Source organism: Phascolarctos cinereus, unplaced genomic scaffold (genome assembly GCF_003287225.1).
Source record: "Phascolarctos cinereus isolate Bilbo 61053 unplaced genomic scaffold, phaCin_HiC Scaffold_9;HRSCAF=440, whole genome shotgun sequence".
Taxonomy (NCBI): domain Eukaryota; kingdom Metazoa; phylum Chordata; class Mammalia; order Diprotodontia; family Phascolarctidae; genus Phascolarctos; species Phascolarctos cinereus.
In genome coordinates, this window is record NW_027556402.1 from 8,279,825 (window position 1) to 8,293,757 (window position 13,933).

Consider the following 13,933-nt stretch of genomic DNA (forward strand, 5'->3'; position numbering starts at 1 on the left):
CATCTTCATAGAGATGAGTCTCAGTTGTACATATCTAGCCATAGTCTCTCTTCTGAGCTCCATTTCTGTGTCACCTACTGCTTTCCAGACGTCTTAAATTAGATGTTCTGTAGGAATATCAAATTCAGCATATCAAAAAAGAACCAATTATCTTTCGTTCCAAGCCTTCCTCTCTTCCAAATTTTTCTATTACTATCAAATAGTCTATTGTTACATTATCCCAATCAGTAAGCTTTGCGATGTCAGTGTTGTTCTTGACCCTTTATTCACACTCACTGCCCAGATCCAATATTTTATCAAATCTTCTCGTCCTCCCTTCACAACATCCCTCCATTCACACAACTATAACCCTTGCACAAGCCTTTATCACCTCTGTCTTGGAGTATTACAACAGCCTTCCAATTTGTCTTCATGTCGGAAATCTTAGGCTACACTTATCCAACCTCCACCCACCTGCCAAAGTAATTTTTTCTAGAGCACAAATTGAACCATGTCACCTCAGCCTACTCTCTAAGTTCTAATTGATAACTATTGCCTCCAGGATAACATATAAAATCACTTGTTTAGGATTTCAGTCCTTTCACAATATGGCTCCTTCCTGCATTTCCAGTTGTATTATACCTTACTCCCCTCTACATACTCAAGATAGAGCTACACTGACTTAGTTGCTGTTCTTCATATATAACACTCCATCTCCCATCTCCAGACTTTTTCTACTGGCTCTGCCCCATGTCTGGAATGTTCTTTCTCCTCACCTCTGCCTCCTAACTCAGTTCAAGCCCCACTTGTTGTAAGAGGCCTTTCTCAGCCCTTCTTCCTCCAATACCACTGCTAGAGCCTTCTTTCCGAGACTACCTCTCATCTATGCTGTATATCTCTTGTATGTACATGGTTATTTGCATATTTTCTGCCTCTTTAGAATGGGAGGTTCTTGAGAGCAGGAATTATTTTTACCTTGTTTTACATTCCAACACTTAACATAATGTCTGCCATATATTAAGCATTTGACAAATGCTTATTTGATGACTCCAGAATACCCCCTTTCTCCACTGTTATTTAGCAAAACACTATGAATGCTAATTCTTGATATAAAAAAAGAGCAAGAAATTAAAGGAATAAAACATTGTTCCAGAAGAGATCAAATTGCTCCTGTTTACTTACGATGGCATTCTTAGAAAATCCTATTTGAAGGGACTAATCAAGATGAAGAATGCCTTCATTAAAGCAGCAAAACAAAATAAAAAACAAAAGTCACAACGAATCACAAAAGCATTTTTACATATTAGAAAACTAGAAGGAAATTATATAAGGAGAGCTTCCATTTTTAATAACCATACATTTAAAAATCACAAAGGCATTTCTGCATGTTGCAAAACCTGAGAAAGAAGATAGAAAAGAAAGTCCCATTTAAAATCACCACAAAATATATAAAATATTTGGCAGTTAATGTTAATTAACTTGATTAATTAGTTTGGCAGTTTATACAGAAAGACAACCATAATATATTAAATAAAGGGCTGGTATTGGAGTTAGGAAGGCTTCTGATACATACTATCTGTGTGATGATAGCATAGTTTCCTAAACCCTCAGGGACCTAAGAAACCATAAACTATACTATAGACTATAAGTTACAGCTCAGTGACTAATTAGCTGTAGCGATGTCAGTATTTGCAATGATAGTTTCCCACACAGATGAAATCATAGGTTCTGCCACACATACTAAAAAAAGTACTAAGACATACAAGAGACTTACATAAATACAACTTTAAAATGGTCTTTACAGAAACAAAGGGAGACCTAAATAATCAGAGAGATATTCAGTGTTCATGGATAGGTCCTGCCAATAGAATAAAAATGACAATGTAAAGCTCAGGTGGTATTTTCCATAGGAAGCCTCTTCTGATGCACCCAGTTGTTACGGAACTTTCCTCACTAGTAAACTTACTATTTCTTCTGTTTCATATGTATTTCTACTGCTCTATATATACATTTTTTTCAGTCCAATAGTCAGGAATACTCCATAAGGCAGGAATATTTAATTTTAACTTTGTAGGTCTATAACTTAGCATAATTATTAGAACTTGGAATAAAATTCAAAAAATAGTGACTGCATTGAATTGGATAAAATAATCTATAGATTCAGTGCTATACAAATCAAACTACCAAGAGATTACAAAATTAATTTTGAGAAAACAAAATTTCAAGAGATATAATAAAAAAAAATAGGAATGAAAGGGACATACAATTAATAGTAATCATCGAGACTTGTGAGGTAAGGGAAAAAATATCTATAAAAGCAGGTTGGTGTAATTTACTAGAGAAAAGGACCCAGAGGCAAAGGAATACAGGAGTACATTGTTCAAAAAACCTAGAACACAAACTACTGGAAAGATCTCTTGATTTGAAAAAAAAATAGTGGGAAGACTATAAAGAACTTTGACATAAAGCTGGTTTGTACCAGCATCTTATCCCACATGCAACAATAAGTTGCAGATGGGTAAGTATAAAGGTCATAATGCTTTTTTTTTAAGGAGGAGGTTGAAAAGTTATCTATTTCATAGCTATTATTAGAGGGAAAATCCATATCTAGATGAGAAACAATACCCATGCCCCTAGAACAATAAGGAAATTGGTGACTTTGGAGCGACTTTTTTTCCCTCTAACACCAGATTGGACTTTTGTCCAATCCCTTTTATACATTCTCTTTTTTTTTGTGAGGCAACTGGGGTTAAGTGATTTGCTCAGAGTCATACAGCTAGCAAATGTTTTGTGTCTGAGGCTGGATTTGAACTCAGGTCTTCCTGACTCCAGGGCCAGTGCTCTATTTACTATGCCACCTAGCTGCCCGTATATGTACTTTTGATCCTCTCCCCTACCATCTTCTCCAGCATTTGGCCTTCACTATCATCCTCATTCTCTCTCTAACATTCCAACTTCCCTATCTACAGGCTACTTCCCTACTTCTTACAAACATGTCCATACTTCTCTCATCCTATACTCACTTAGGCAGAGGTTCCCTGCTAACTATCACTTATATCTGTCTTCCACTTTGTGATAAGACCTCTATCTACCAGAGTTCTTCCTCTCTCCAACATGGATTAAGCTAGTTTTTTATTGAAAGAAGACATACTTATCCTGGGGACCTAATTGACCCAGAAGACTAAGGTTAAAGCTATGGCTCCCTTGATGCAGCTTCCTGGGAGCATCTGGTCATATTAATGTGGTTTTGTGATCATCTAAGGGCATAAAAAGTCCAACCAACATGAAGTCAGAGTCCTTCATAATCAGCATATTTTCCAAGAGCATATGAGTCTGGCCCTACTAATCAGAGATGTTTCCATATGGAGGTGAAGAGGACGCACATCTACCCAATTAAGCACTACAGTATCCTTGTTGAATATCTTTTCTGTGCTATGCCTAAGTAAACCTCTTTTTGTTAACTGTTGAGTGACCTACAAGAGCCTCATTTCATTCCCACATGGAACTTGAACAAGATACCAGCTTGAGCCAAGCAGAACCCTAATACCCTTCTCAATTAAACTCCTTGAGAAATCTATCTGCATTAGGTGCCCACACTTCCTTTCCTCTCGCTCTCTTCTAAATCCACTGCCAAATGGCTTACAACCTCACATTTCAATCAAAACTACTCTCTGTAAGGTTACTAATCATCTCTTAATTGCCTTATCTCAGTTTCCATCATCCTGGACCTTTCTGTAACTGCTGACAATGTTGATCACCTTCTCTGAGAATCTCTCTTCTCTAGGTTTGTGGGACATTGCTTCCTTTTAGTTCTTCAACATGTCTGTTTACCACTTTTTCATTTTGTTTTGATAGATCTTCATCTATATCAAGTACATTAATTGTGAGTCCAAGGCATTGTCCTGGTACCTATTCTCTTTTCTCTGTACATTATCTTCCATTTATTCACTCCCACTGGTTTAATTATCATCTCTCTGCAAACGATTCCCAGATCTATATAGCCAGCCCTGGTATCTCTCCTGAGCCCCATTCTTGCATCAACAACTACCTTTTGAATGTCTCAAATTAGATGTTCCTTAAGCATCTCAAATTCAGTATGACTAAAGCATAATTCCTTCCAAACTTTCTTCCACTTTCCTATTACTGTGAAAGGTACTGCCATCCTCCCTGGACTCAGGCTTGCCATTTCAGTTTCAAGCTCATCACCTCTTGCCTGGACTATTGCAACAGCCTTCTAAATGGTCTTCCTATTGCAATGATCACCCCACCCCAATCCATCTGCTGAAGAGATTTTCCTAAAATACAGATATGTCCCTTCCTGCTCAAATGCCAATGGCTCCCTAACAGTTCACTGCTCAAATATAAGGTCTGCTCTTTGGTATTACAAATTGGTGCCTTTCTACCTGTCCTTCTCAATCATTTACTCTCCTCTAAACACTCCAGAGACTCCATGATTCAGCTACACTGGCCTACTGCTGTTCCTTATATGCAACACTCAATCAATTGTTTTTATTTCTTTTTGGTGGCTTTCCTGTTTGCTTGAAATTCTCTTCTCCTCACCTCTTCCTCCTAGCTTAACTGTCTTTCTTGAGGACTCAGATCAAATCCTACATTCCAGTGGAGACCTTTTCCATTCCCATACTTTAGTACACCCCTCTATAAGGTTACCTTCAATCTATTCCATATATATCTTGCACATACATAATTACATAGATGTTCTCTCCCCCATTAGAATGTGAATTCTTTGCTGGGTCTGGGGCTAGGGAAGAGCTATATTTTTAGCCAATACAGTGCCTTGCATATAATAAGTGATTAATAAATGCTACCCGACCAACATCCAAAATCTGTGGGGAATTAACACAATTCTCTAAAATCAGGAGTCATTTCTTAACAAATAAGTGGCCAAAAGATAGGAACAAATAATTTTCAGAAGAAATGGACATTATTGACAATCATGGGGGGAAAGTTCCAAATCACTTATAAAAGAAATTCCCATTTAAATAAATTCTAAGTTATCATCTCACATTACAAAACTACAAAAGTTATGAAAGATTAAAACACTCAAGATTGAAAGGTCTATGAGAAGTCATGAAAACTGGTATGCTGTGAGTTAGTTCAACTGTTTTGGAGAAGAATTTAGAATGGAATGGAAAAAAATCACTAAACTATTCATACTGAATGAACTAGCAGTTGCACTGCTGTGATTACATACCAAGAAAATCAATGGCAGAGATAATAGCCCTATATATACCAAAATATCCACAGCAGCATATTAGTGGTAGCAAAATGTTGGAAACAAGTTCCCATCAATTGGAAAATGGTTGATCAAACTATATTATGTGAATGCAATAGAATGTGATTGTGCTGTGAGAGAAAACAAAAATGAAGAATTCAGAGAAACTTCAGAAGGCTCAAAAGAACTCATGATGAGCTAAGAAAGTAGAATCAGGAGAACTGACATCATGCTCTGTGTCATTACAGAGATTACACTGATGACAGCAACAAAAGAAACTAAGAGAACACCAAAAGTCATCAGAACTCAGGTCAATGCAATGACCAGGCTTGGCTCCTGAGTATTAAAAAGGAAACACCTCCTTTCTCTTAGGTGGAGATATCATAGGTATGTAATGGGACCCATCTTCTCCAAGGATTGGGGCAAATGTGACAGATTGGCTTAATTGGCTCAGAGATGGGGCAAAGCTCAAGTTGTGCCACCTTACTTAGCTTACTGGTGGGCTGTAGCTGTGTTGTGGCTTGTGGTCACCAATAGGTGTAAAAGGTCCTACTCGCATGGAATAGGGCTCTTTGGAGTTGGTGGCCACCTTCCCTTGCATTTCTTTTCATTAGTTCCCTTGAAATTCTGGACCTTTTGTCCTTCCAGATGAATTTTGTTACTGTTTTTCCTAGCTCTATAGAAAAATTTTTGGTAGTTTGATTGGTATGGCACTGAATAAGTAAATCAATTTAGGTAGAATTGTCATTTTTATTATATTAGCTTGGCCTACCCAGAAGCAACTGCTATTTTCCCAGTTATTTAGATCTGGCTTTATTTGTTTGAAGTGTTTTGTAATTGTGTTCATAGAGTTCCTGAGTTTGTTTTGGCAGGTAGGCTCCCAAATATTTTATAATGTCTACTGTAACTTTCTATCTCTTGCTGTTGGGCTTTGTTAGTAATATTTAGAAATGCTGATGATTTATTTGGGGGGGTTGTCTTTTTTAAGGAACACATAAGAGCTTCAGAAAGCTTCAATTCAATTTATAGCTCTACTGCTTACAAGTTATGTCACCTTAGACAAGTCACTTTATATCTGTAGACCTCAATTTTCTCATGAAGAAAATGAGAGGCTCAGACTAAATGTGTTCTGAAGTCCCTGGCACATATAAAACTATGATCCTGGGAGGGATATACTCTTCAGAGTAACCGCTTTGGGAGACAGGGTGCTCATGCCAATGATGTAGCCATTACTTGAGTAATTTTGGAACTTCTTTTGAAATCGCCTACAGAACCCAATTTCAAGTTATAGAAGAAAAGCAATCCCAGTAGCTTCTTTTTTTTACCAAAAATTATATCACTTACACTTTGTACCCACACTACTCAACAGACTTGATGGTGAATGATTCTTGGCTTTTTCCAAAATCCAACATACTCTGAAGGATGGGTTGATTAAGTGTAATGGAGAGAGCACAGACTTGACAACTGGAAGCCCAGGATTCTGGTCCCAGCACCTGCCATACTCCTACCAAGCATTCCTGTGATTCAGAGGCACCCAGATACTGAGTTCCAGGCCATGTGACAATCTTGATCGAGACACAACCTCTCTGAGCCTCAACTTTCTCATGCCTATAATGGATATCATCTACCTTATCTACCTCAATAGGTTGCAGGGAGGATACGTGGTTGATGTTTCTATCCTTACTCTATGATTAATAGTCTCAGGTCTGTAAAAGGCCTCCAAGAACATCTAGTCCAACCACTTCTTCAGGCATGAATTCCCTCTTCAATGTACTCAATAAGGGGGTTCGGATGTATAAATGGTGAGTATAGATGATGGTGTCTTGTACTAGGCAAATCTGGCTTCCTTTCAACCACTTTTACTAATGAGAACCCAAACACCACAGTCAGGGTGCTCATGCCAATGATGTAGCCACTGCCAATTGGGTCTCTGAATAGAGAGAATGATAATGATGATAATAATAACTAGCATAATGATTTGAGGTTTGCGAAGCACTTTACAAATCTTATTTAATCTACATAACCATGTGAGATAGGTTGTATTATTATTGACATTTTACACATAAAGGAACAAAGGCTGACAGATGCGAGGTGAGGTGTCCAGGGTCATACAACTAGTAAGTGGCAGGATTCAAACTCAGGTCTTCTGAACTCCAAGTCCAGCACTCTATTCACTGTACCACCCAGTTGCCTACCTTAAGAGATCTTGAGCTTCAGGGATCCAGAGATACTGCACTAAATGGGACTGACAACCATAAGCAAACCAGAGCAGATCCATCAGCGATCCCTGGTCTCAAGAGCATTGAAAGTGCCACAGGGCCAGCCTTCCAGGGACTCAGTCTCTGAAAGCTGAGTTGCTAGCTATGTGACAATCTTGATCAAGTCATGTGCTCCACATGCAGGGTACCCCCTGAGAAGATCTTGTCCCCTACAATTTAAGTATGAAGTAGTCTTCCAGTTAGAGTTCAGTCTGACCTGATGGACCAGAAGACCAAGTACTTACTGACTAAGGCACCAGACAGAACTCCCTACCACCCACACACCCATTTCCCCCATGTTTGGAGTAGCAGTCATTGGAAGCATGTGCCACTTCCCCAGATTGATGCTGCGCTCATTCATCACAGAACACTAGAGATGGGAGCCTCAGTATCTCAGCCCCTTCCTGCCTTAGGGCTGGCAAACATTAACCAAACGCTCACCTTCATTTCTGTGATTCAATCTCCCAATGGTGAGGTCAAAATTCTTCCCCCCCCCCAAGATCTCTTTCTTCATTTTATCTGTATCTACCTCAGTCTATTCCTACACAGTCTATATCTTCTTTTTCATTTCATTTTGTTCTCTGAACAACCTATTAACAGAGGGCCCTTCATTCTATCTCTTTTTAAAAGTTCAATCTTTCTTCATCCAACACCCTTCATATCATCAAGTATTTATGGAAATGAATATTCATGCCCCCTAGGAGACACCAATTCATGGCCACCCTCTTACTAGCTATTGTGCTCTTTTAAACAGTGGGCCAAGACAAGAAGCAGACATATTCCTTGCTCCTGGATACCCTTCCTCTGCCACCATCAGTCAGAAACCTCCCCTTCTAAGTTCATCACTCTATCGAGACCATTGTTTCTTTTGTCTCCCAACATTCAAGTCATTCCTGCTCCTTTCTTGAGGACTTCTACACCTCACTCATTACACTGTAGTGTATGTGGCACACTGCCTGGCACACAGCAAGCACGTAACTAATGCTTCTTGACTGCTTGACTGACATGCCAATCCCTACCCTCACACTTGAGGACTTAATTCACCTCCTTAACTCCTGAGATCTCAATCTTCATGTACCTTAGCTTCATGAATTGAATAGCAAATCTGCTCTTAACAGGGACAGTCTCCATGCTTCTACTTAAGGAATCCTGGAGAATGACAGTTATGCTGCGGAACTGGAGATGGGCCAGTTGTGCTGCAAAGATACTGAAGTGGTTTAGCATTTCCTTCTTCAGTTCATTTTACAGATGAGGGAACTGAGGCAAATAGCAATAAGTGACTTGCCCAGGGTCACATAGCTAGTAAGTGACTGAGGCCAAATTTGAATTCAGGAAGATGAGTCTTCCTGACTCCAGGCCCAGCACTCTAATCACTGTGCAACCTAGTTGCACCTATAAGTCAATATGGTTTCATTAATAAGTCATGCTAAACTAAGCTCATTTCTTTATTTGGCAAACTTGGTAGATCAGATAATTGTCATATCTTAGACATTACCATCAAACATAACAGTTGAAAAATACACATTTAGAGCTAGAAGGGATCTCAGAAGCCATACAGTTGTATGCTCTCATTTTCACTGCATGCTAACTGGCTACCTGTCTCCCTGGTCTTGAACTCTGAAAGTGTTCTGATTGTAGTTCTCTATCCTGCCATCTCCATCTTAATCCTCCCAAAATTATTCTTAATCTTCACCTTGACTTATAATTCATCTACTTCCACCTGTTCATCACACTTAATCTGGTTTCATTCCCCTTCTCACAGTTTGAACACATTCATTTCATATTACAGCATGGAATAATGACAAAAACATTGTATTTGGAGTAAGACGATTTGTATTCAAATCCTAGCAATACCACTTACTGCCTATATGACCTTGGTTAAGTCATTTCTCCTCTCATCAGTCCCCTTATCTACAAAATGAGGGGTTTGATCTAGATGGCCCCTAATAAGTTCCTTTTTAACTTTAACTTTTGTGATTCCATCAGTTTCTGCACTCTGGTCTCCAGGTTATCCAGATTCTATCAACTGATATATTGGCTTCTTTTTTTTTTTTCATCTGGAAATGTGTCTTCATCCATAAAGGTATGGGACAAAACAGAGCCAAGGACAGTCCTGGTGCACTCTACTATAAACTTCTTCCCAAGTTGGCATCAATCCACTGACCTCTACTCTTCGGGTCTGGTCATTCAAATAGTTCTAAACCCACCTAACTGTTGCATCATCCAGCCTTCATTCCTTAACCTTATCTGCTAGGGGCAGACTGTCAAATACTTTGCTAAGATCCATGTATACAAGACATTTGGCATTGTTCTGATCTTTCTTCCTTGACTATTTTTTTTTAAAAAATAGTCTAACATGCCCTGTGTTTTAATGAGTCCATTCATGCTAGCAGCATGACCACTGTTTCCCTAAGGAGCTTACAAACCACTACTTCATCTGTTCTAGTATTTTTCCAGAGACCATCCATCTATACCTCCCCTCTCCTTTTTTTTAAAAAAATCTGGGTGATATTTTTCCAATCAATCTTGTGGCAGTCACATGAAGAATAGATTAATAACCCAATTCTGCAAGCATTCACTAAGTCTACCAGGCACTATGGAAGGCACTACGAATAACAAGACAAACTCTGGAGAGTGAGGGAAGGTGACATTTCTTGATGTGCTTCAATGGTTTGACTCACAGCCTGGCTCTTTTCATTCATTGTGTTAGTTGAAAAACATTGCTTGTTACAAACCCCACATAGAATAATTCTCTCACAATATCTAAAGAAAGCCAATCATCCCTGCAGCCTCAGTTTGTGCTCTCACTGTGGGGCCAAGTGAGTAATGAGGTCTGGAAAACCTTGCAGTCCTAGAAGAGAAAGTAAACAAAGCTTTAAGCACATTGGTTAGGTGGCACAGGCTCCAGTCCAATGGAGTCACATGGAAATGAAGCATTTATATGGACAGAAATCAAAGGTTACCAACTGGGCAGCAAACATAAGACTTCTCTCTGGGCAGGAATGGCTAAAGCCTTTTCTCCATCAAGCCTATTAATATATTGGCAGCTTATTTACACTAATTTCCTGCCTAGCACTGGTCCATTTTGGTTCCAAAAGGGACAAAGTGTTTATTCTCAAAAATGAGTGGGCTGCAGCTTAACAATGTGCATCCCATCTGAGGCCCATTAGCTTCCTTTCTTTTCCCAGTCTTTCCCAGGAGTCCCTAACTCAGTGTACCCCAAAGGTCTTCCTACCCTCTAACATTATCTCTGTCCCTAAAAAGTTGAGCTAGATGGCTTTCTTCTTGAGCACATCTGTTGGGAGGTGGCCTGATGTAGTAGGAAACACATTGCATTTAGAATCAAATGACCTGGATTCAAATCTTGGCCCTTCATCTTTACTGACTTTATCTGATCTTGAGCAAGTCACTTAACTCCTCTTGGCCTTAGTTTCTTCCACTGGAAAATAAGAGGATTGGGCTAGAAAATCTCTACCATCTGTCAACTTTGAATTTCATTAACCTAAGTACTAGATGCAAATTCTAGGCTCTTTTTCCCTACCTAGTTAGCTAAGATATAACTAAAAAAAAAAAGTGAGGGAAGTAATCTGGCCATATTTCTCCTGCCTGGTTTTTGGTTAGCCCTTCTCCACTAGTGCATGGGGAAGCATGGAAGCCCATTGTAGTGGATAGACCTATTGGACTCAGAGTCAGGAGATCTGGGCTCCAAACCAACTGAAAACACTTAGCAAAGATGTAATCTAAAAAGAATCGCTGCAGCTCTCAGCGTCCTCCTCCAAAGAATGAGGTAATAAACCTTCATTCGTGTCTCCTCAACATCAAGACGAAAGTACTTTGCAAGCCTTAAAACGCTACAGAAATGAGAGAGTCACCGTAATGGGGAGGTGAACCTGCCAGTAGAAGTGAAAACCTATCCAAATATGGAGAGGTGAAAATGAAATTCTAAAAACAGCAGAAAAGTCCCCAAGAAAGAGAAAAAGGAGGAAAAGATCTGGGAATTCCTGGTTAAGAATAAGAAAAGGGGAGGAGGAGGGCGATAGTGGTGGCTTTAGTGGCGGGGAGGAGAGGAGAAAGTAAAGCACAGGGTCATGCTTACCACCTAGCCAGTCGCTAGAGATGTTCTGGAGCATGGTGACTGGGATGCAGAAGAAGGTAACGAGCAAGTCGCTGAGTGCCAGGGAACCGATGAAGATGTTGGTGACCTTCCGCATAGCCTTGCTCCTGGTCACCACATACAGCACCAGGCCATTGCCGAAAAGCGCCAAGATGAAGATGAGCACGGAGGTGAGCACGAAGGCTAGCTTGGCGGCGCCTGGCAGCTCGGGACTGTAGACGAGGGGCCGCAGCCGGTACAGAGAGATGAAGTGCTCGCGGCTCATGTTGTGCTCCCGCAGGAGCCGGGCTAACTGCTCCGGGGTGATGTTGACGGACTGCATGAAGCGCACTGAACAGAACAACACTGAACTAAGGAAGTAGGTACCTAGACTGCAGCCCTGTCACCGCAGCCAAGACTCCAAGAGCTGTCCAGGGTCCCAGCAGCTGAGGTCAGCCGGGCGAAGTAGGAGCGCGGGGAGCGTGGTGGAGTGGGCTGGTGTGTCTGCAAGGGTCTGCAAGGGGAAAGCTGGGAAGCCCGTGAGGAGGCCGTGAGGACCTGAAGTATTCCAAAGAAACAGGAGAGCTTCCACTGCCCTCCTAGAAGCTGGGGCCTGACCTCCAGGGCGCGATTCCCGCTCTCTGCTCGACTCCTGGTCCGTGGTCTGAGCCCCGCTGCTCACCTTACTGAGGGAGCAAGAGGACCGGAGCAAGTCCTCACCTAGAATAGTACTGAACAGTCAAAGCTGGAAGGGACCTCAGAGGTGTAGTCCAACCCTGTCATTTGACACATAAGGAAACTGAAGTACAAAGAAGTCAGGTGACTTGTCCGAGGTAACTCGACTAGACTCTGGATTCTCCAAATCCAGCTCTTTCTCGATTCACCTCAGAAGACTGAGGGAAATGGAAAGAAAAAAGAAAAGGGGGATGCCCCCAAACGAAGAGAGAGCCAGTTTGGAGGGTTGCAAGGAAAGACCAAGAAGATTTTCAAGCTCACAGAAACTTCTCTCCTGCGGGAGGGTCTAGGAGCTGCGAAGGAAACCGGAGAAAGGCTCTGCGGGACTCAACCCTGCTCTCGAGGAGAAAAAGCTGCACCGCCGGCCTCCCAGCCCGGGTTCAGCTTCACTTCCTTCTCAGCTTCTGGGATGGGGCTGCTATGCCCCTCCGTACAGAACCAAGACGCCCAAGAGAAGGAAGTTGCAGGAGCGCAAGGAAGACCACTCGCCCTGAGCACCTGCTTCTGGGCTCCCAAGTCACGAGAGGGCGGGGCGGGGGTGGGCTTTAATCTTGGCCGCCGTCCAATCAGAATGCACGACGCGCCAGCTACTCCCGCACCTGCAAGCCCAGTCCGCCTGGATTGCCCACTTCACTCAGACTCACCCTCACCCTGATTGTAGGCGTCCTCTGGCTTTGCTTGGGATCGGCTTCTGTCATTCAAATTCCTTATTTTAGTGGTGAAGAAATTGAGGCACAGACTGGAAAAGGGATTTGTCCAAAAGTGGAAATTCAATCCAGATTGAGTCCTCAGCCCCACATCCAGAGTTTTTCTCTGTATATTTGTGATTTCCTCAGCTGGGAACTTTCTTCTATTCCTCCTAAACGAATAATTCAGAACAAAACAAAACACTAGTCTCCACCAACTTGTGACCACAGAATCATATATTTAGAACTGGAAGAGATCTTAGAGGCCATGGAGTTCAACACTCTCCTTTTACGATTGAGGAAACTGAAGCACAGAGACGTTAAATGACTTGCCTAGGGTCACACAGCTAATCAGTTTTTAATTTTTTTTCAGCTAATCAGTTTTTGAGATAGAATTTGAACCCAAGTCATCTTGATTCTAACTGCAGTGTCCTGTTCCAATAAGTTCTATGTAGTAGATTTTTTCTTTCATTTTTAATTTATGGTATAAAACAAGCATTTACATAACATAACATAAAAAATGCACATGAAGCTGCAAATCTATCATATACAATTTGCTATTGGATTGAGTCGCATAGAAAGAACTACTTGGCCGAGGTTACACAGTTCCTGCATACATACAAAGGGCACTTTTTTGCTCCAAGAACAGTCCCCTGTCCCCTAGCCTTCCCTGCCATGAAGAGTTATGGCTGGCGGGTGCACACACACACACATATATTATTGGCTAGTAGCAAACTTCTAGTGCTGAAACAATGCCAGAGGACTCGGCTATGACTCTCCTCTGGTGATTGACACACACAAGGTTCTTCACTGGTCTGAAAGCCTGTCTCAGTAGGATAGTCAGAGCTTGCAACCCATAGCAAATTTGAGAGAGCCTTAGATCACCACTTTGATAAGTTTAAACTGGGGATGGGAATGAAAAAAGAGTACTTACGGTGATGTCTTTTTA

The 13,933-nt window shown here is 41.2% G+C and overlaps 1 protein-coding gene across 1 annotated transcript in view; it reads right to left on the minus strand.

Moving 5' to 3' along the window:
- QRFPR (pyroglutamylated RFamide peptide receptor) overlaps nt 1-12,787 on the minus strand; it is a 78,571-nt gene extending 65,784 nt beyond the window's left edge. The window contains exon 1 of the mRNA XM_021008356.2: nt 11,567-12,787. Coding sequence (XP_020864015.1) covers nt 11,567-11,906 — 340 coding nt within the window. The 5' untranslated portion in view covers nt 11,907-12,787. The remainder of the gene's footprint in view (nt 1-11,566) is intronic.
- Nucleotides 12,788-13,933: the final 1,146 nt, after the last annotated feature.